Raw genomic sequence first — 23,234 nt, forward strand, 5'->3', positions numbered from 1 at the left:
ACGGTTGATTAACTCTTGGCACAATCTCGGCTCACTGCAACCTCCACCTCCCGGGTTCAAGCGATTCTCCTGCCTCAGCCTCCTGAGTAGCTGGGCTTACAGGCACCGGCCACCACGCCCGGCTAATTTTTCTATTTATAGTAGAGACGGGGTTTCACCATGTTGGTCAGGCTGGTCTCGAACTCCTGACCTCGTGATCCGCCGGCCTCGGCCTTCCAAAGTCCTGGGATTACAGGAGTGAGCCACCGCGCCTGGCTGATCTGGTTATTTTCAAAAGATTCCATGAGACGGGTTTCTTCAGTTTACAGAGAAGGAAACTGAGGCACAGAAGGATAACCCAATGAGTCCCAATATAGAGATGGAAACTGCCACCTAAAGAGAGGACCCAGCGCTGAGGTTCCCGGAAATGGTCATTTATGGGCTTGGGGGGCGACCAGGGCAGCGCGCGCTGACCTATGACGTCATCGGGACGTTAAGCATCGTAGCATCACCTGGACGTAGCCCCATTTCCCTTCCCGGACAGGTCCTCTGATAGTCGGGTAGGTTCTCAATCAAGCCTCTCATTAGTTAGTTGGTCTGTCAATCCATTTCATTCCTCCAGTCTTCCGCCCCGCCCTCTTAAGCTCGCCCCTGATAGGCTAGCTCGTCCATCACTTCAAAAAGGTCCGCAATCCTTCCGCCTTTCCCCAGGACACCGAGGGCGAGGAGGGTGGATACCAAGCGGCGCCCACCCTCAGAGCACTACTTCCACCTCTGATTGGCTCCGCTGGGTGCCCGTCGCTACTCCATTCGCCGCTGATAGGCCATTCAACCGCCGCTCTGCGCGGAGCCGGCTCCGCCCCCGTCGGGTGTTTGTGGTGGGGCTGCGGAGTTGCCGATCCCGCCGGAAGCGCCAGGACAATGGGGACCCGGGACGACGAGTACGACTACCTATTCAAAGGTGCGGCCGGTGGGGCACAGACGGGCGAGGTCGTGGCGGCGAGGCGGCGGGCAGACGGGCCAAGGCCGCGCTCCAGGCCGCTGGGCCCAGGCCGGAGCCCGGGGCTTGGGGCCCGGCGGGTCAGGCAGCCGGGAAGGCCGGGGCCGACCGGGCAGCATCAGCTTCGGGCTAGGATGCGCAGCTATACGGAGCCGGAGGCCCGGAGAGACCTGGGGGACCTAGGATGCGCCGGGCCGGGGCCGGGGCCTAGAAGGGGTGGGGCCCGGAGCGGTGGGCGAGGCCGTTAGGGCGGGGCCTCCGGAGGGGGTGGAGCCTTCCCAAGATTTGGCGGGCCGGGCTGGGCTGAAAGCGTGGTTCGCGATGGGGGCGGGGTTTTGGGGGGCGGGGCTAAGGCGTGATGGGCGTGACCAATTGGTAGGTTGGGCCTGGGCAAATGGGGGGCGGGGCTTTCACGAGGCCTGTCCTGATTGGGGCAGCGTGTTTGGGGGTGGGGCCCGGGAGAGGCGGGGCAGGCAGTGGGGGCTGGGCCGAGATGAGGCCCTGGGGGTGAGGTGTGTGGTGGTGGGATCCTTGGATTGGGGTGCAAAGCTGGGATTGAGGGGAAAGGTACCCGTGTGTGCAGCAAGAATTCCATCTCTTCACTCAGAACTCTCAACAGCGCTAAGCCAGTGCCTGCATTTTTCTGAGCACTTTACGCGAATTAACTAAAATCCTCACTGCAGCCCTTTGAGGTTGATATTAACCAGCCTCTCTTTTTACACATTGGGAAACTGAGGCCCAGAGTTACAAAGACACAGTTTATAAGTGTTGGAGCCCAATTGAGCCCAGGCCACCTGTAGGCCTTACCACTTAGGAAGCGTGTCTTAGGGGGCTTGTGGCCAGCATCTGGGACTTGGGATTGTTAGACCAAGTTCTTCCAACATGTGCGCACTGATGGCCGTGGCCCCAGCCAGCCTGTTGGAGGGTCTTCCCCGCCCGAGGGACTGAGGGGGCTCTAGGAGCATCAAATAAGGCCTAGGTAGATCAGGCAGCCATTGCCCGTTTGGGAACAGCTGGGGAGCTTCCTCCAGCTGGAGGAAACTGGAGTCCCTTGTTTCTCAGCTGAGCCTTCTGTGCCCAGCTACACTTTGGCCTAGTGGTCTGCCCTGGTTGCTGGGCTTCCTGGCTGACAATGGCAGCCCTTGAGAGCTAATCCCTGGATCCAAGGTGCCTTCACCCTGCGGCCTGCTCTATGAGGGCCTGCGTCCCACATCAGCTGTTGGTATCCTTACCTCGCTGAGCCATTCCTCAGAGTGTGCTCTGTGGCTTGCACCAGGCCTAGCTGGGCCTTGTGTCTGGTCTCATCCAGCGTCTTGTGGTTGTGGGGAATGGGGCAGAGGTCTCCCCACCTGGGCTGTCCGTGTGGCGAAAGCCTTCCGAGGAGAGGGAGAGGAAGTGCCTCTGCAAGGGCCTAGAGTCGTCCTGCGGCACTGAGGGCTCTGGCAGCTGCACACAGGTTGATAATGTCACTGGTGGGTGAGGCTCTGTGGTCGGCAGGTGCCAGGCCCAGGGTCTTGCCCTCATGGCAGGAGGAAGCTTTGGAAGAGTTTTGGAGACTGGGATTCTAAAGGGCCGTCTGGAGACAGGGGGACTAAACTTTGGGTCCTGCTGAGCGGGTGCCATCTCCACTCAGCCTACCCTGAGGCAGCTGCTCCCAGGTCCTGGCTGGGCACCCACCCAGATGTGGCACTGCCAGGGCAGGGGTGTTGCTCCCCACGTGCCCCGTCCAGGTTTCTATGGTTATCCCCTGCTTGTTATTTTCGCCCTTTTGCTGTGTTAAATGACCCAGCTCCGAGTGTTTGCCCAAGTCATGGTTTTGCCCTTTGGATTATTTCCTAGAAGTGCGTTCCCAGCAGAACAGTTACTGGGTCAGGAGCAATGGAGAGGCTGTGTGGTTCCCGGGACTCGTCTGCAGAGACTGCTTCCTGGAAACACTGATCTAGCTTCTGCGGCATCTGGCATTTGGCGGGCAGGCAGTGTGGGTGGGAGGGGGTGCCTGCCCCACTGCCCTCCCCACACTGGCCTCCTTTTACTGAGTCTAGCAGGTGCCCTGCTGACTTTCTCAAGCCAGTTGGTAGCAAAAATCTAACCCAAAAGGTCAGCGTTTCCCAAACTGGTCATCTGCCGTCTCACCTTCACAGCTGTGCCTCATCAGAGGACCTCCTCTATTCTCTTTCAATATTTTTCTTTTTCTTTTTTTTTTTTTTGAGACAGAATTTTACTCTAGTCACCCAGCCTGGAGTGCAGTGGCGCAATCTCGGCTCACTGCAACCTCCGCCTCCCGGGTTCAAACGATTCTCCTGCCTCAGCCTCCCGAGTAGCTGGGATTACAAGCACCCACCACACCCAGCTGATTTTTGTATTTTAGTAGATACGGGGTTTCACCATGTTGGCCAGCTGATGTTGAACTCCTGACCTCAGGTGATCCACCTGTCTCGGCCTCCCAAAGTGCTGGGATTACCGGCATGAGCCACTGCGCCTGGCCCCTGCCTTTTTTTTTTTTCGGTGGCCACATCACACACTGGCTCCCTTGACCTCAGTGGCCGAGGCCAGCAGATCCCCCGGGTGATGCCCCATGCGCTGTTTGTTTTCCTCCGTGAATGTTGTTTCCCTCCCCCAGGAATGACACTGTTGATTTGTACCTAATTATAGAGCCTCACATTTATCCTCCTAACATTTTCTCCTTTAGCCACAGGCCATTTTCATAGCCTGCCACTAATTGCTGTGGGACCCCAGATTTCTTTTCTGATGGACTCGGGACTCCATGGGTGCAGCTGTGTCCCCAAGGGCCACTGAGGCCCTCTCGGAGCCTTTCCCCTACCCTAGAGGCCCTGGCCAATCAGGGCTCACCTGGCCCTGGAGGACACGGGTCGTGGGGGAAACGGGCCGCAGCTGCCCCAGGCCCTGTCCTCTGGGTCTTGTCCACCCCTCCCCTGCCCAAAGACAAGGTGGCCCCTGTCCCCAGGGAACGGGCCTGCCTGGTGCTTCTCTTTCTCTGCTGAGGCTCCCGAGGCAGCTCCCAGCCCTCAAGCCTGGGCAGACCTTACAGTGGGCCTGCTGTTCCAGTTTCTGTTTGGGGACCCAAACATACCATCTTCCCCATTTAGAATGGGGGTCCCTCCAGTGCCCTGGCTCTGTACACCTCCCCAGAGAAGAGCTGAGACAAGAGCAGCCCCCAGTGCCGGTCCCTAGGGCCTAGGATGCTTAGGACCAGCTTCCAGGGGAGGGATGGGGCACTGCTTGGCTCCACCAGGCTCTGCCGGAATGGGGGCACCATTCCCCTGAAGGGCCTCTCAGTCTGCCTGAGCATTAGGGTCTGGGTCCCCAGGGCCACCACACTGTCATGGGGCAGGCCAGGGCACCCAGGACTTCTCAGAGGTGCCAGTTCTTTGTTTTTGCCAACTGGGCTTGCCTGATCTGTCAGCCAAGTGGCATGTCTGGGGTAGGGGCGTCGCTTCCCAGCCAGTGAAGCCACCAACTTATGTGGAAATGCTCGGAGCTGTGTCCTCAAGGGCTCTTTATTTCCCCAAGACAACAGATTGCTTGTGTCCTAGACAATGACGTTTTCATTCCCAGCCTGCGTCCTGGACCAGCCCCGCCGCTGCCCCACTGGCCACCTCTCTGCATCGGGCACCCAGTGCCAGGGACTGGCTGGGCAGCTCAGCCTCTTTGCCATTCACCTGTTTTGTCACCCAGGCTGGAGTGCAGTGGCTTAGTGTCAGCTCACTGCAACTTCTGCCTCCTGGGTTCAAATGATTCTCCTGCCTCAGCCTCCTGAGTAGCTGGGATTACAGGTGCCCACCACCATGCCCGGCTAATTTTTGTATTTTTAGTAGAGACGGGGTTTCACCATGTTGACAGGCTGGTCTCAAACTCCTGAGCTCAAGTGATCCACCTGCCTTGGCCTCCCAAAGTTCTGAGATTACAGGTGTGAGCCACTGCACCTGGCCTGCCATTGATCTGTTCAGTGGCCGTTTGGCCTTTGCTCTGACTTGGTCACTCTGGGTTGAGTGTCCCCAGCTGTTCAGGGAGAATGATAATATTTACATCTGTCCCTGGGGCAGCCCTGAGAATGTGGACAGCTGAGGCCTGCAAAGCACTGGGGACCCAGCATGGCCAAGGTGCTTGAGGGCAAAACTGATGGGGCTGGGTGCTGTGGCTCATGCCTGGAATCCCAGCACTTTGGAAGGCCGAGGTGGGTGAATCACTTGAGGTCAGGAGTTCGAGACAGCCTGGCCAATATGGCAAAACCCCACCTCTACTAAAAATACAAAAAGTTATCTGGTCATCGTGGTGCACGCCTATAATCCCGGCTACTCAGGAGGCTGAGGCGGGAGGATCTCTTGAACCCAGGAGGCAGAGATTACAGCGAGCTGAGATTGTGTCAGTGCACTCCAGCCTGGGCGAGGGAGATTCCATCTCAATACAAACAAACAAAAAACAAAAACAAAGAAACTGATGGGGCTGAGGAGCCCCTAAGGCTGTACCGCTGGGGCAAGGCTGGAATGGTGTGAGGGTGTCGGGAATGCCTGGGCACGGCCCGAGTTTCCTGTCTTATTTCCTGAGGACGTGAGAACTGAGCAGACCTCCCTGACCTTCCCTGGCCTTGGCCAGGCTCCCGTAGCTGCCATGGAAAGGAGGTTAAGGTTGGTGGTGTAGATGGGGGTCCCCACAGTGAGTCCATCTTGGTCCCCAGTGGCCTGGGAGCCGATTCTCATCCTTACTGGCTTGGTTGGGAGGTGCTGGGCCACACGCCCACATTCACTCCACCTCTTTCCGTCTTTCTCTTTTTTTTTTTTGAGATTGAGTCTCGCTGTGTCGCCCAGCTTGGAGTGCAGTGGCACGAGCCCGGCTCACTGCAACCTCCGCCTCCCGGGTTCAAATGATTCTCTTGCCTCAGCCTCCCAAGTCACTGGGACAAGAGATGCCCACCACCACACCCGGCTAGTTTTTGTATTTTTCATAGAGACGGGGTTTTACCATGTTAGTCAGGTTGGTCTCAAACTCCTTACCTCAAATGATCCGCCTGCCTCGGCCTCCCCAAGTGCTGGGATCACAGGCATGAGCCACTGTACCCGGCATCTTTCCGTCTTTCTCTGAAGTCCACTTGGTAGCCCTGTGCTGGGCACCCATGGTGACGTGAGAGAATGCCAGCCCCATGGTCTTAGGTCTTGCACGCCAGGCCAAGCAGTGGTCTTTGGGGAGAGGAGAGGTCTGAGCCGAGGGGTCTTGAAGGATGAGTAGGAGTATGCTGGCTGCCCCAGGGGGACAGGCTGCCCCATGCGGTGGGAGCTGGGGTGCCCAGAGCCTCAATGCCCACCCCATAAGGCAGAACCACGACGCCCAAGCCACGTGCTGAGGTTTGGGGTAGGACAGTGAGTGTGGCAGTGAGTTGGGAAGGAAGAACTTGGACTGTGGATGCAGAAGACCTGGGTTCAAATCCTGCCTGGCTCACTTCCCAGGCGGTGGCTCCAGACAAGTCACTTGGGGAGCACCGTTGGGAGGTGAGGGCAAGCCCGCAAACATGCATAGCTTCAGGGTCCTGCTCTGCCCCGCACCCCGTTCCCCATCCGACCCTCAGTTTTCTCATCTGTAAAAATGGGCTACATGAGGCTTATGCGAAATAATGCACATCAAGAGCTTTGTTAGCACAAGCTCATCGAATATTCTTCTTGTTCTTGTTATTCTTGGCTTCCAAGCAGCCAACCAGAGGGTGTCCCAGGTGGGGTTGTAGGGGCTGCCTGATCCTGCCCTCCTCACCTGTGGCCCAAGGGTGGTGACCTGGCATCCTCTAGGTATGGGGCAGAGGGCATGCCTGGGAGGCTCTGCCAGCCTTTTTGGCATTTTGTTTGTTCACTTGACAGACATTTTCTTGGGTGTTTATTGTGTGCCAAGCACTGTGCCAGGACCTGATTCCTGCCCTTGGGGCAGACTGGCAAAAGATAAATGCCACCTGACAGGTGAGAGAGTGGCAAGAGTGACGGAGGAAGAGCTGGGCCAGGGAACAGGGTAATTCGGAGAGTAGAGTTTTAGTAGCATAGCAGGGAGAGCCTTCTTCGCCAAGTGGTATTTAAGGGGCCACAGGAAGGGGATGAGGGAGGGAGCCAGGTGGGTGCCTGGAGAAGAGTGTTTCTGGCAGCAGGAGAAACCTGTGCAAAGGCCCTGAGGCAGGATCGCACCAGGCGTATTGGGGGAACAGCATGGAGGCCTGTGTGGCTGGAGCAGGGTGAGCCAGGGGGCGAGAGGGAGGAGGGGAGGGCCCTGTGGGCAGCGGGGAGGACTGGGGCTTTTCCCCTGCGGGAGGTGGGGGCCACGGAGGGTTGTCTGCAGAGGCGAGAGGGAGGGAGGTGCCCCGGCTCGGCACTCAACGGGCGCCCTCTGGTGGCTGCTGCAGGAGGACAGCCTTTTGGTTGGTGATGAGCGTGACACAGGGACTGCACAGACAATACCTGCCAGGGTCTGAGAGTCTGGAATGGAATCGCCCAGGGAGACATGGTGGGGTGCACCCCTCGTCCTCCCTTCTCTTCGATCCGTTTGGATGTGCTGAAGGATAGACTCTGAGATGCGAGAGAAAGGAAGGAGTCGAGAATGACCCCAGGTTTCTGGCGTGAGTGCCTGGTAGGACCAAGCCAAAGTTAACCAAGATAAGGAGGGGTAGGTGAGGGGTGGGTGGGCAGGCTTAGGGAGTGATCGGGAGCTTGGCTCTGCTCTACTGGGTAAGAGGGGCCTGGGGCCCCTGACGAGACATGAAGGAGACAATGGGCACGCCAGTCTGGGCTTCTAGAGAGAGAGGTAATATAGGAGTTACCAGCCCATGGCTGGCATTTACAGCCATGAGCCTGGATGGGGTCACCTGGGGACTGGGTGTGGACAGAGATGCCTGTCCTGAGGCTCCCTGAGGTGCGAAGGTGGAGTGGGAGACTGAGTGGGAGTGACTGTGAGGAGAGGAGTCGGGGTGTGGAGCCCCTGAAGGCAGGGAAGGAGGGAGAGCTGGCTGGGTGCCTGCTGCACAGGCCCAGGGGAGTGGCGGTGGCTGAGGCTGACGCTGACTGTGGGGGCGAAAGCATGCTTGGTTGGAGTTCTAGGACTGGGGGACAGGAGGTGCAATGCGTGAGTGTAGACGATGCCTTCCAGTGCCCGAGGCAGGAAGTTGGGTCAGGAGAGAATGTTTTCTAGAAGGAAGATTCCAAGCGTGTAGGTACAGCCCCACAGTGTGGCCAGGGGAAGGGCAGAGGAGGGCTGCCTGGTGGGCTCCAGGCCCTGCTCCCTCAATGCGGCAGGGGTCCCGCGTGGGGCCAGCGGCCCTCTGGGTCAGCCAGGGCTCAGCCTGGCTGCCAGCACCTCCCCGAGCTCAGGAGGAACAGCCATGCCCATCTCTGCCCGGACAAGGAAGCCTCATCCTCAGTGGATGCCCCCTAACTCCTTGGGACCAGGGCTGACCAAGCCACTGAGCCAACCCAGCCTCAGGTGCCAGGGCCCAAGGCCCATCCTTGGGGGTCCATGGGGCTTCTGGCTGGGGCATCTGGTTGGCTGTATTCAAGTGCACGCACACACACTGATCTTCCCCACGTGGTATGTTCTGCAGAGGTCTGGAGACAGCTCACCCAGACCCCACCCCAGAGCGTGGGGTGGCTGGGCCTGTAGGGACAGTGCTTCCATGGCTGGGACAGGAAACAGTTTCCAAGGCGGCTCACCCCTGGCCTGACCAGCCGGCACCTGCTCTGTTCAGGGAACGCGTTCCTGATGCTCCTTGGCCAGCATGAGACAGGCCTGCTGCACACCCCGTGTCAACTGGGCTCAGGCCCCCTGTCCCTGGGTGCTGTTGCCCACAAACCCTCATCTCCCTGCTGTCCACGCTGCGCTGACTCCTTTCTGGGCCAGGGTTTGCATCTTGGCAAGCTGCTCTGCTGCGCACCCACCTCCTGGGACAATGCATACCTGTGTCGGAGACTTGTGAGGAGCTGTGCACACGCGTGGACTGCCGCGCGGCTGCCCCTTGAATGAGGACTTGGCCTTCGCTGGAGCTCCCTGCAGCTCAGCAGGGGACCTGACCCTGGGGACAGGGGTGGTGGGAGGTGGCTGCAGGCTCTTTCCTCCAGGCTTCGTCCTCAGGGCACATTCCTGTTCCCCACTCAGCCACCTTTGCCGAAGCTGGATGTGGGTTTGCTGCACCAGGAGAGGTGGGGGTTGAGGTGGGAGTAGCTCCTCATGCCCTGTCACTTACATACCTGGAGCAGTGACCCTTCCCACGCCCTGACCAGAAACCACAACAACCGTGACAGCTGCCTACTCGTGTCCCTTCCTGTGCGATGCCTGCTCTTTTTGTGGGGGGAGACGGAATCTCTGTTGCCCAGGCTGGAGTGCAGTGATGCGATCTCGGCTCACTGCAACCTCCACCTCCTGGGCTCAAGCGATTCTCCTGCCTCAGCCTGCCACCACGCCTGGCTAGTTATTATTATTATTATTTTTGTTTTTTGAGATGTAGTCTCGCTGCGTCGCCCAGGCTGGAGTACAGTGGCACGATCTCGGCTCACTGCAAGCTCCGCCTCCTGGATTCACGCCATTCTCCTGCCTCAGGCTCCCAAGTAGCTGAGACTACAGGCGCCCGCTACCATGCCCAGCTAATTTTATTGTATTTTTAGTGGAGATGGGGTTTCACCATGTTAGCCAGGATGGTCTCGATCTCCTGACCTCGTGATCCTCCCGCCTCGGCCTCCCAAAGTGCTGGGATTACAGGCGTGAGCCACCACGCCTGGCTAATTTTTGTATTTTTTATAGAGACGGGATTTCACCATGTTGGCCAGGCTGGTCTCGAACTCCTGACCTCAAGTGATCCGCCCGCCTTGGCCTCTCAAAGCATTGGGATTACAGGAGGGAGCCAGCGTGCCTGGCCATACCTGCTCTTACTTCCTCCTCCTGTGACTGCCTCCCTGTTCACACATTTGGAAAAAGTAGTCCAGAGGTGAAGTGACCTGCCCAAGGTCACCCCGCTCAGGAGCCTTCTCAAGCCGTGTCTGGCTGCCCAGCCACCAGGCTGCAGGTGGAGGCTCAGGGCTGATGGATCTCGAGCTGCTCTGCCTGCCTGGCTGCCTGGGTCCCCCTGCCCCAGCTGGGACAGCCCTGCTGTGAGGACCAGAGACAGGCAGGTGTTGTGCTATCCGCAGTGGCTGTTTCTGGAAGGCAAGAGCCTCCCTTCACTTCTGCACCACTTAGCACAGCGCCTGCAGGCTCTGGGCTTCAGGCATCTCCGACTCCTCCACACCGTTGGCAGCCGCGTTGGTGCAGCACCCAGGGAACCAGTGGGAAGGTTGTGGGGGCGGTAGCGGGTGGAGCGTGGGGACTCACAGAACCTCGCCTTCCTGCCCAGTGGTGCTCATCGGGGACTCGGGCGTGGGCAAGAGCAACCTGCTGTCGCGCTTCACCCGCAACGAGTTCAACCTGGAGAGCAAGAGCACCATCGGCGTGGAGTTTGCCACCCGCAGCATCCAGGTGGACGGCAAGACCATCAAGGCGCAGATCTGGGACACCGCTGGCCAGGAGCGCTACCGCGCCATCACCTCCGCGTGCGTGTCAGCAGCCTGGGCAGGGACACTGAGATTTGGGGGCATGGGCGTGCAGCACGTGGGCTTGGAAGGTTGTGTAGGAGTTGGGCAGGAGAAGGGGAGAGTGTGCTCCCAAGAGCAGGGAGTGAGGCTGGAAGAACACCTTAGCCATGTGCCATGGGACCTTCAGGCTGACCAGCGCCCAGCCTTGGCCGCACCAGGGTATCTCTGGGTACCAAGTGCAGTGAGGACCTGGCTCAGGCCACTCCGCCTTGCTGCTGCCCCTGCCCAGCCAGCATCCCAGCCTTCCTCCTCCCTCAGCTTCCCTCCTCACTGGTGCCCACACCTTGTCCCACATGCCTCCTGTCCTCCTACCCGGGCCTGGCCCCCATTCCCTGCAAAGGCTTCCCAGCCATCAGGACCCACTCAGCTGCCTTTTTCTGGACCCCTCCCAAGCCCCCCAGCCATTCCCACCACCGTCTTGAGGTCCTCTGGGCTCCTTCCCATCTCCTTCATCCCTCAGGTACATCTGTCTCTCTGTCACCTCCTCTTTTTTTTTTTGAGATGGAGTTTCACTCTTGTCGCCCAGGCTGGAGTGCAATGGCGCGATCTCGGCTCACTGCAACCTCCGCCTCCTGGGTTCAAGCGATTCTCCTGCCTCAGCCTCCCGAGTAGCTGGGATTATAGGCACATGCCACCACGCCAGGCTAATTTTGTATTTTTAGTAGAGATGGGGTTTCTCCATATTGGTCAGGCTGGTCTCAAACTCCCGACCTCAGGTGATCCACCCGCCTCGGCCTCCCAAAGTGCTGAGATTACAGGCGGCGTGAGCCACCGTGCCTGGCTGTCACCTCCTCTTTTTTGGAGACAGACAGGGTCTTGCTCTGTCACCCAGGCTGGAGTGAGTGCCACAATTGCAGCTTACTGACCCCTTGACCTCCCAGGCTCAAGCGATTCTCCTACCTCAGCCTCCTGAGTAGCTGGGGCTACAGACGTGCGCCAACATGCCTGGCTAATTTTATTTATTCATTTATTTATTTTTTAGTTTTAGTTTTTGAGACAGAGTCTCGCTCTGTCGCCCAGGCTGGAGTGCAGTGGCGCAATCTCAGCTCACTGCAAGCTCCGCCTCCCGGGTTCACGCCATTCTCCTGCCTCAGCCTCCTGAGCAGCTGGGACTACAGGCGCCCACCACCACGCCTGGCTAATTTTTTGTATTTTTAGTAGAGACGGGGTTTCACCACATTAGCCAGGATGGTCTCAGTCTCCTGACCTGGTGATCCGCCCGCCTCGGCCTCCCAAAGTGCTGGGATTACAGGCATGACACCGTGCCTGGCCTATTTATTTATTTTTTTGAGATAGAGTCTCACTCTGTCATCCAGGCTGAAGTGCAGTGTCACAATCTTGGCTCACTGCAACCTCCGCCCACCCCCCCCCCCCCAACCAGGGTTCAAGCAATTCTCCTGCCTTAGCCTCCCGAGTAGCTGGGATTACAGGCGCCTGCCACCATGCCTGGCTAATTTTTGTATTTTTAGTAGAGACAGGGTTTCACCATCTTGGTCAGGCTGGTCTTGAACTCCTGACCTCGTGATCCACCTGCCCCGGCTTCCCGAAGTGGTGGGATTACAGGCGTGAGCCACCGCGCCCGTCCTATTTATTTGTAAAGATAAAGTCTCGCTCTGTTGCCCAGGTTGGAGTGCAGTGGTGTGATCATAGCTCACTGCAGCCTTGAACTCCTGGGCTCAAGCGATTCTCCTACCTCAGCCTCCTGAGTAGCTGGGGCTACAGACGTGCGCCAACATGCCTGGCTAATTTTATTTATTCATTTATTTATTTTTTAGTTTTAGTTTTTGAGACAGAGTCTCGCTCTGTCGCCCAGGCTGGAGTGCAGTGGCGCAATCTCAGCTCACTGCAAGCTCCGCCTCCCGGGTTCACGCCATTCTCCTGCCTCAGCCTCCTGAGCAGCTGGGACTACAGGCGCCCACCACCACGCCTGGCTAATTTTTTGTATTTTTAGTAGAGACGGGGTTTCACCACATTAGCCAGGATGGTCTCAGTCTCCTGACCTGGTGATCCGCCCGCCTCGGCCTCCCAAAGTGCTGGGATTACAGGCATGACACCGTGCCTGGCCTATTTATTTATTTTTTTGAGATAGAGTCTCACTCTGTCATCCAGGCTGAAGTGCAGTGTCACAATCTTGGCTCACTGCAACCTCCGCCCACCCCCCCCCCCCAACCAGGGTTCAAGCAATTCTCCTGCCTTAGCCTCCCGAGTAGCTGGGATTACAGGCGCCTGCCACCATGCCTGGCTAATTTTTGTATTTTTAGTAGAGACAGGGTTTCACCATCTTGGTCAGGCTGGTCTTGAACTCCTGACCTCGTGATCCACCTGCCCCGGCTTCCCGAAGTGGTGGGATTACAGGCGTGAGCCACCGCGCCCGTCCTATTTATTTGTAAAGATAAAGTCTCGCTCTGTTGCCCAGGTTGGAGTGCAGTGGTGTGATCATAGCTCACTGCAGCCTTGAACTCCTGGGCTCAAGCAATCCTCCCACTTCAGCTTCCCGAAGTGCTGAGAGTGGATGTCTGTCTCCTCAGTGGGCTGAGCCTGGCCCTGTATGGTAGGCAGTGCCCTTTTCACTGCGCTGCTGCTGTTTCCTTCTCCCTGCCCCCCACTTTTTTTTTTTTTTTTTTTGGAAAGGGTCTCGCTCTGTCCTCCAGGCTGGAGTGTAGTGGCGTGATCTCGGCTCACTGAAACCTCGGCCTTCCAGGCTCAAGTGATCCTTCCACTCAGCCTCCCGAGTAGCTGGGATTACAGGCACATGCCATCACACCCAGCTAATTTTTATATTTTTCCTTTTTTTTTTTTTTTTTTTTTTTTTTTTTTGAGACAGAGTTTCGCTCTTGTTGCCCAGGCTGGAGTGCAATGGTGTGATCTTGGCTCACCGCAACCTCTGCCTCCCAGGTTCAAGCAATTCTCCTGCCTCGCCCTCCCTGGTAGCTGGGATTACAGGCATGTGCCACCATGCCTGGCTAATTTTGTATTTTTAGTAGAGACGGGGTTTCTTCATGTTGGTCAGGCTGGTCTCGAACTCCCGGTGCCAGGTGATCCGCCCACCTCGACCTCCCAAAGTGCTGGAATTACAGGCATGAGCCACCGCGCCCGGCCAATTTTTGTATTTTTCTAGTAGAGATGGGGGTGTCGCCATGTTGCCCAGGCTGGTCTGAAACTCCCAGCCTCAAGTGATCGCCCGCCTCAGCCTCCCCAAGTGCTGGGATTACAGGCGTGAGCCACCACGCCCAGCCCCTTCTTCCTTTTTTTTGATGACCTCATGGTATCTTCTATCTCCAGCTCCCAAACTCCCTCTTCAGACCCCCACATTTCAGAGCTGGATCCAGGGAGCAGCGCTGGGGCCTCCAGACACACGCCCTTCCCTTGAGGCCGCAATGACTGCCCCTTGGCTCGGCCCTGGATGACCCACCCTGGGCGTGACGTGTGCTGTTATCCCGTGAGGCCGCCGCTGCCCATGGTCGTCCTCCAGAGAGGCTCATGGGTCCCTGACCCCGCAGGTACTACCGTGGCGCAGTGGGCGCCCTGCTGGTGTACGACATCGCCAAGCACCTGACCTACGAGAACGTGGAGCGCTGGCTGAAGGAGCTGCGGGACCACGCAGACAGCAACATCGTCATCATGCTGGTGGGCAACAAGAGTGACCTGCGCCACCTGCGGGCCGTGCCCACTGACGAGGCCCGCGCCTTCGCAGGTGAGCGCACGGAGACGCAGGCATCAGAGAGATGTCTGGAAGGCAGGAGGCCCCTCACAGTGTTGGGGCCCTGGCCACCCTTCCCTGAGGAGTGGCCTTGGGATGGGCCAGGTGGGTGGGCGGGGTCCCTGAGAGCGTGTGGGAGCCTGTCACCCTGCCTGCCCACTCACCTAGGCAGTATTCTTTGTTCCAGAAAAGAACAACTTGTCCTTCATCGAGACCTCAGCCTTGGATTCCACTAACGTAGAGGAAGCATTCAAGAATATCCTCACAGGTGGCCGGGGACCGGATGGGTGTGGGTAGGGCACCAGCCAGGCAGGGTGGAACACGGCCTCTGAACCTTTGCTTGTTTTGTTCATTTGCTTGTTTCTTTCTTTCTTTTTTTTTTTTTGTCGGGGCGGGATGGAGTCTTGCTCTTTTGCCCAGGCTGGAGTGCGGTGGCTTGATCTCAGCTTACTGCAACCTCTGCCTCCCAGGTTCAGGCGATTCTCCTGCCTCAGCCTCCCGAGTAGCTGGGATTACAGGTGCCCGCCACCACGCCCACCAATTTTTGTAATTTTTAGTAGAGATGGGATTTCACAATGTTGGCCAGGTTGATCTCGAACTCCTGGGCTCAAGTGATCCTCCTGCCTCAGCCTCCCAAAGTGCTGGGATTACAGGCGTGAGCCACCGCACCTGGCCTGTTTGATTTTTTTCCACCACCGCCCCTAACCTTTGCTTGTTAAACCTGCCGGTCCACCTGGACACTTCACAGGGTCAGACCAGGTCTAGCCCTTGCTGGCACTGGGGACACAGAGACCCCCTGGCCCCAGTTCCTGGGGATGGGCCCTGCCGTAACTCTTGGCGCTGCAGAGAGGCGGGTAGCCGCGGGGACCTGGAGCCTTTTGGCTTCTGGGAGTTTACCTCTGAGGGAGGAGGGCGCTTCTGATCTTAGGGAGTGAGAGGCCTGGGCTGGCTGTGACCAGATGTGGGTCCTGCTGTGGCTGGGTGCGCAGCCCCTGTCCTTGTTACCCCTGATGTGATGGGGGCGCTGTGGGGGTCTGGAGAGGGGCTCTGGAGTACTGCAGGGAGAGGTCCCCCCTCGGCAGGCAGGGCACGTGGTGGCTCACCCCACGTCCCCCTGTACCCCCTTTGCAGAGATCTACCGCATCGTGTCACAGAAACAGATCGCAGACCGCGCTGCCCACGACGAGTCCCCGGGGAACAACGTGGTAGACATCAGCGTGCCGCCCACCACGGACGGACAGAAGCCCAACAAGCTGCAGTGCTGCCAGAACCTGTGACCCCCACGCCTCCGCCCAGCGTGCGTGCACGTCCTCCGCCCGCCCCCGCCACGGTGTCCTCCGGCCCCTCCCTGCTGTCCCTCTGTGGCCGGCTCGCTCCAGCCCTCCCAGTGAGCTCTGCACGGCCGGGCCGGGGCCCACGAAGGACAGGAGCCAGTGCTACCCCCGTCCTGCCCGGGGAAAAGCTAGAAGCCCCGGTTTGCTGCACCCATGAAACTCGGGTCCCCACGGGCGTCTTGGGGTGGGGAGGGCGGCAGGATGGACGGGACTGGCCAGAGGCGAGGAGGACGGGGGGACGGCGCCGCCTTCTCCCCTTTTCCTCGGCCGACTCTAGGGAGCGATTGCCTGCCTCCCTCTGTGACCGGGTGGCCTAGCCAGCCCGTCGTCCCCACCCAGAACCCTGCTCTGGGCCAAAGCCCGAAGAACCAGGCAGCGGGGGCCGGGGCAGGCGGACCCCCCGGGCTCTCAGCGCCCACCCGCTCCTCCACGCACAGCAGCTCGCACAGGCCTCCCACCTCTGCCTGTTGATTGATGCAGGGAGAAGCCCGTCCCCCCCCTCCCCTCTCCCCTCTCCCCTCTCCCCTCTCCCTTCTCCCTTCTCCCCTCTCCCCTCTCCCCTCCCCTCTCCTGCACGCAACGCGCCCTCTCGGCCCTCCCTGCCCCCCTCCTCTGTCTCGTCTCCCCATCTGGTCTGGAACCTGTTTGCAAGTGAAGCAATATCTCCGTGTTTTGTATATACAACCGCTCTTGTAGCCTTTGGTTTTTGTTAATGTAGAGAAACACAGATTCTTTATACACTTTGTAAGATTTACGCCAAACCCCAGCTCTCGATCTCTTCTTCTCCCTGTGGCCCCTGCAGTGTTGCCCCGTCCCCATCACCCCTCCCATTACTGAAATGTATAATCTGACTTCCTGTACAGAAACCTGCCGCTGCACCTCTGTCTTCTTTCTTTCCGCCAGGCGCCAGCTCCTGGGCCAAGGACTCTCTCGCTGCATGTTCCCCAATGCAGGCCGGACCTCCCCCCGTCTCCCCGGCCCACCCCACAGGGAGCGAGAGGACCCCAGCACCTGCCAAAGGCAGCGTGGAAGTCGGCCAGCGCAGTTGGGGTGGGCCTTCACCAAGCTGCCCCTGTGGCAGAGAGGGAAGGAAGGCTTCTGCTTGTCCTTGACCTTAAACTCCCCGGGTCCTAGGACCCCGGGCCTGCAGGCGCCCCCTGGTGGGGACGGGAGCCAAGGGCAGTGGCCAGGGTTCATCACTTTGTCTCCTGCCAGGGCCTCCCCTTCCATGGGGTCCTGACGAGGGTGCCTTGCCCAGTGGATGTTGGTGATGCCAGCTGTCTCCACCCTAGACTGACACGGGAGGAGGGCCCAGTGGGGAAATGCCAGGGACAGCAAAATGTGTGGCATGGAGTTCCTCTTCCCAGGATCCAGCGTCTCCCTCCACCTCACCCCTGTGGTGACCTTGGGACCAGTGTGAGCTGCCAGCAGCTGTCCAAAAGCTCCAGCCTCTAGCTGAAGGGGCCACCCACACCCTGGAGACCCTGGGGACCCATGAGAGAGGACAGCACCATTGCCTCTTGATTCTAGACCGGCTGCCCTGTCTGGAGGGATAGGGGATCGCAGACAGCTTTTCCTGGAAGAGCTCCAGGTCGCTGGGAGCTGTTTAGACACAGGAGTTGGAATGCGCCAAGGTGTGTGCTCCAGGCCCAGGGAGCAGCCTGGCACAGAGCTAACTGGCAGAATTGGAGGCACCCAGGCACCCTGGGCTCTGAGGCCCATTCACAGAGACCCCGGAGACATGGATTCCCCTGGGTTTGGGCAGGGCAGGTCATGTGGTGGACAGACGCATTGGGTGCTAAGCAAGAAAGCACCTTGAGTTTTTTTTGTTTGTTTGTTTGTTTGTTTGTTTGTTTTGAGACAGAGTCTTGCTCTGTCACCCAGGCTGGAGTGCAGTAGCGTGATCTTGGCTCACTGCAACCTCCACCTCCCAGGTTCAAGGGATTCTCCTGCCTCAGCCTCTGGAGTAGCTGGGATTACAGGCACATGCCACCACACCCAGCTTATTTTTGTGTTTTTAGTAGAGACAGAGTTTCACCGTGTTGCCCAGGCTGGCTCCTGACCTCAGATGATCTACCCGCCTCGACCTCCCAAAGTGCTGGGATTACAGGCATGAGCTTCCGTGACTGGCCTTAGCACCTTGAATTTCAAGCAGTCAAAAGATCAACAAATATTTCTAGAGTCTCCACTATCTGCTAGGCCTGAGATGGGGACTGACTGACATACTCTATGTCCCTTTAAGAGTCAGAGGCCAGCAATGCCAGTTTAATTACTCTGATTTCAGTGCTTTAATAAGCACGTCCTGGTCACTCCGCCAGACTCTGTTCTTAAATCTTTTATTATTATGGTAACATACACATAACATAAAACTTAACTTTTTTTGGCCAGGCGCGGTGGCTCACGTCTGTAATCCCAGCGCTTTGGGAGGCCAAGGCGGGTGGATCACGAGGTCAGGAGATTGAGACCATCCTGACTAACATGGTGAAACCCCATCTCTACTAAAAATACAAAAAAAAATTAGCCAGGCGTGGTAGCGGGCACCTGTAGTTCCAGCTACTCAGGAGGCTGAGGCAGGAGAATGGCGTGAACCCGGGAGGCGGAGCTTGCAGTGAGCAGAGATCGTGCCACTGCACTCCAGCTTGGGCGACAGAGCGAGACCCTGTCTTAAAAACGGAAAAAAAATTTTTTTTGAGATGGAGTCTCACTCTGTCGCCCGAGCTGGAGTGCAGTGGTGTGATCTCGGCTCACTACAACCTCCACCTCCCAGGCTCAAGCCATCCTCCCACCATAGCCTCCCAAGTAGCTGGAACCACAGGCACACGCCACGATGCCTGGCTAATTTTTGTATTTTTTGTAGAGGCGGGGGGTCTCACTGTATTGCCCAGGCTGGTCTTGAACTCCTGGGCCCAAGAAATCCACCCACCTCAGCCTCTCAAGATGTTGGGATTACAGGCTTGAGCCACCATGCCTGGCCCATATGGCAATTCTACATTTACTTTTCTTAGGGACCGTGTTAAATCTTTCACACATCATTATTTGTTATTTGCAACAACCCAAGGAGGTGGGCATAATATACCGGCCCCTTTTACAGAAGTTAAGTGATTCCCCTAAGGTCTCACAATTAGTAAGATGCAGACAGGTTTCAAACCCAGAACTGTGTGTGTAACCGCTAAGTTATGAGGCTTCTCCGAGCGTTTATTGAGTACCAGCTATGAGTCAGAAAACTCTTAAGAAGTGGATAAAATGCCCAGATAAAAGGCTGGGAAGATAGCCGGGCACAGTGGTGTGACCTGTAGTCCCAGCTACTCTGGGTCTGAGACAGGAGAATTTCTTTTTTCTTTCTTTCTTTTTTTTTTTTTTGAGATGGAGTCTCGCTCTGTTGCCAAGGCTGGAGTGCAGTGGCTCGATCTCGGCTCATTGCACCCTCCCCCTCGCCTCCTGAGTTTAAGCAGTTCTCCTGCTTCAGCCTCCTAAGTAGTTGGGATTACAGGCACATGCCACCACACCCGGCTGATTTTTTTTTTTTTTTTTTTTTTGGTAGAGATGGAGTTTCACCGTGTTAGCCAGGATGGTTTCTATCTCCTGACCTTGCGATCTGCCCACCTTGGGCTCCCAAAGTGCTGGGATTACAGTCGTGAGCCACTGCGCCCGGGCAACAGGAGGATTTCAAGTAGAAACTGCCAATGAAAAGAGAGAGAGAGAGAGAAGTATCACTTGAACCCAGGAGTTACAGTCCAACCTGAGCAACACAGCAAGACCCAGTCTCTAAAAAAGTAATAAAGAAACGCTGAGAGCATGGCTCACGTCTGTAATTACAGCACTTCAGGAGACCAAGGCGGGCAGATTGCATGAGCCCAGGAATGCAAGACCAGCTTGGGCAACATGATGAAACCATGTTTCTACAAAAAATACAAAAATTAGCCAGGCATGGTGGCACGCACCTACTTAGGAGGAGGAGATGGGAAGATCAATTAAGTCAGGGAGGTAGAGGCTGCAGTGAGCTGTGATCACACCACTGCACTCCAGCCTGGGCAACAGAGGGAGACACTGTGACAGTGAATGAATGAATGAATGGAATGAATGGAGACTGGGAAGAAGTATACCAACTTTTAAAAAATGTTTTATGGGGTGGGTGCAGTGGCTCATGCCTGTAACCCCAGCACTTTGGGATGCCAATGCAGGCAGATCATTTGAGGTCAGGAATTCAAGACCAGCCTGGCCAACATGGCAAAACCCCATCTCTAATAAAAATACAAAAATTAGCTGGGCGTGGTGGCAGGTGCCTGTAATACCAGCTACTCCAGGGGCTGAAGCAGGAGGATCACTTGAACCTGGGAGGTGGAGGTTGGGTTGCAGAGATAGTACCACTGCACTCCAGCATGGGCAACTGAGCGAGACCATGTCTCAAAAAAAAAAAAAAAAAAAAACCACCTAAAGGTTTGATTAGAGTCAGGACTGGATTGAGCGCTGCCTACATGTACATACATTAGAAGACACATTACATTAATGTTCCCCTCTTTTGTGGCATTAGCAGCTGCTAATGAGCATTACCAAGCTTTGTAATCCATTAGTGGTTATGAAATGGTTATATGTAAATTGTATTCCTTCTCTTATTTCTGGAATACTTTTTTTTTCCTTTTTTTTTGAGATGGAGTCTCGCTCTGTCGCCAGGCTGAAGTGTAGTGGTGAGATCTCGGCTCACTGCAACCTCTGCCTCCCAGGTTCAAGCGATTCTCCTGCCTCAGCTTCCCCAGTAGCTGGGACTACAGGTGCACACCATCATGCCAGGCTAAATTTTTGTATTCTTAGTAGAGACGAGGTTTCACCATGTTGGCCAGGATGATCTCCATCTCTTGACCTCATGATCCGCCCGCCTCAGCCTCCCAAAATGCTGAGATTACAGGCGTGAGACACTGTACCGCCCAGCCAGGTTACTTTTTTTTTCTTTGAGACGGGTCCTTTTTTTTTTTTTTTGAGTCAGTCTAATTCTGTCTCGGCTCACTGCAACCTCCACCTCCTGGGTTTAAGTGATCCTCATGCCTCAGCCTCCCAAGTAGCTGGGATTACAGGCATATGCCCAGCTAATTCTTGTGTTTTTAGTAGAGATGGGATTTCATTACATTGGCCAGGCTGGTCTCGAACTACTGGCCTCATGTGATACGCCTGCTTTGGCCTCCCAAAGTGCTAGGATTACAGGTGTAAGACACCGTGCCCAGCCTTCTTTTTTTCTTTTCTTTTTTGTGTATTTATTTATTTGTTTGAGACAGAATGGCTCTGTCACCCAGGCTGGAGTGCAATGGCACAATCTCGGCTCACTGCAACCTCTGCCTCCCAGGTTCAAGCAATTCTCCTGTCTCAGCCTCCCGAGTAGCTGGGACTAGAGGTGCACGCCACCATGCCTGGCTAATTTTTGTATATTTATTATAGATGGGCTTTCACCATATTGGTTAGGCTGGTCTTGAACTCCTGACCTCAAGTAATCCACCCACCTCAGCCTCCCAAAGTGCTGGGATCAGGAATTCGACACCACCCTGGCCAACATGATGAAACCTCGTCTCTACTAAAAATGCAAATTCTAGACGGGCATGGTGGCACGCGACTGTAATCCAGCTACTCAGGAGGCTGAAGCAGGAGAATTGCTTGAACCTGGGGGGCGGAAGTTGCAGTGAGCTGAGATCGTTCCATTGCACTCCAGCCTGGGCAACAGGGTGAAACTCCATCTCAAAAATAAATAAATAAATAAATAAATGAAATTCTCTGCCAGGCACAGTGGCTCACGCCTGTAATCCTACCACTTTGTGAGGCCGAGGCAGGAGGACCGTTTGAGCCCAGGAGCTCAAAACTAGCCTGGGCCTCATAGCAAGCCCAGTCTCTATTTAGTATTTAAAAATTAAGGCCAGGCACAGTGGCTCACGTCTTTAATCCCAGCACTTTGGGAGGCCTAGGCAGGTGGATCACGAGGTCAGGAGTTTGAGACCAACTTGGCCAATACGGTGAAACTCCGTCTCTACTAAAAATACAAAAAAAAAACTAGCTGGGCATGGTGGCGCGCACCTGTAGTCCCAGCTACTTAGGAGGCGGAGGCAGGAGAATCGCTTGAACCCAGGAGACGGAGGTTGCAGTAAGCCAAGATTGCACCACCGCACTCTAGCCTGGGCAATAGAGGGAGACTCCATCTCAAAATAAAATAAAATAAAAAATTGGCCGGGCGCGGTGGCTCAGGCCTGTAATCCCAGCACTTTGGGAGGCCCAGGCGGGCGGATCACAAGGTCAGGAGAGCGAGACCATCCTGGCTAACATGGTGAAACCCCGTCTCTACTAAAAAATACAAAAAATTAGCCAGGCGCGGCGGCGGGCGCCTGTAGTCCCAGCTACTCGGGAGGCTGAGGCAGGAGAATAGCGTGAACCCGGGAGGCGGAGGTTGCAGTGAGCCGAGATCACGCCACTGCACTCCAGCTGGGCAACAGAGCGAGACTCCGTCTCTAAATAAATAAATAAATAAATAAATAAAATATCATTCGCCACTAAAATGAACCAGGGCTCTTCGGAAAAATGGTTGAGTCCAGGCCTGGGGCAGGCAAAAACAAGACAAGTCAGCCTGGAAGAGTTTGTTGAGCCAGTTAGTAAGGAAATGCTCCAAGATGGAATTAGAAAATCACCATTTGGGGACTGCGCGGGGGCTCACGCCTGTAATCCCAGCACTTTGGGAGGCTGAGGTGGGCGGATTACCTGAGCTCAGGAGTTTGAGAGCAGCCTGGGCAACACGGTGAAACCCCGTCTCTACTAAAATACAAAAAGTTGGCTGGGCGTGGCAGCGTGCGCCTGTAATCCCAGCTACTCGGGAGGCTGAGGCAGGAGAATGGCGTGAACCTGGGAGGTGGAGGTTGCAGTGAGCCAAGATCGCGCCACTGCATTCCAGCCTGGGCGACAGAGCGAGACTCCGTCTCAAAAAAAAAAAAAAAAAAGAAAAGAAACAAAAAAAAAAAAAGAAAGAAATCACCATTTGGGGCCGGGCGCGGTGGCTCACGCCTGTAATCCCAGCACTTTGGGAGGCTAAGGAGGGCGGATCACGAGGTCAGGAGATCGAGACCATCCTGGCTAACACGGTGAAATCCCATCTCTACTAAAAAAAATACAAAAAATTAGCCGGGCGAGGTGGCGGGCGCCTGTAGTCCCAGCTACTCAGGAGGCTGAGGCAGGAGAATGGCGTGAACCCCGGAGGCGGAGCTTACAGTGAGCCGAGATCAGCCACTGCACTCCGGCCTGGGCGACAGAGCAAGGCTCCGTCTCAAAAAAGAAAATCACCATTTGGTTGCCATTATGGTAATAACTGGCTCAGGCAAGGGTCATCAATTGATATTAAGATCTTGGAAACTGAATGTGTTGAGGAACAGGCTATTTAATTACTTTCGAAGTATCTCCCCAGAAAGCACTCATTAACAAAGTGTAAAGCCAGGTGCCATGGCTCACGCCTGAGGTTAGGAATTTAAGACTAGCCTGGCCAACATGGCGAAACCCCATCTCTACTAAAAATACACAAATTAGCTGGACGTGGTGGTGCGGGCCTGTAATTACAACTACTCAGGAGGCTGAAGCAGGAAAATCACTTGAACCGG

The 23,234-nt window shown here is 56.3% G+C and overlaps 1 protein-coding gene across 1 annotated transcript; it reads left to right on the forward strand.

Annotated features, from left to right (window-relative positions):
* The first annotated feature begins 530 nt into the window (after positions 1-530).
* RAB11B (RAB11B, member RAS oncogene family) lies at positions 531-16,484 on the forward strand. The gene is made up of 5 exons (XM_054466423.2): positions 531-940; positions 10,347-10,542; positions 14,085-14,278; positions 14,472-14,552; positions 15,416-16,484. Exons 1-5 carry the CDS (start codon positions 901-903, stop codon positions 15,559-15,561), a joined length of 657 nt encoding a protein of 218 aa, XP_054322398.1. The 5' UTR covers positions 531-900; the 3' UTR covers positions 15,562-16,484.
* The last annotated feature ends 6,750 nt before the right edge of the window (positions 16,485-23,234 follow it).

Source organism: Pongo pygmaeus, chromosome 20 (genome assembly GCF_028885625.2).
Source record: "Pongo pygmaeus isolate AG05252 chromosome 20, NHGRI_mPonPyg2-v2.0_pri, whole genome shotgun sequence".
Taxonomy (NCBI): domain Eukaryota; kingdom Metazoa; phylum Chordata; class Mammalia; order Primates; family Hominidae; genus Pongo; species Pongo pygmaeus.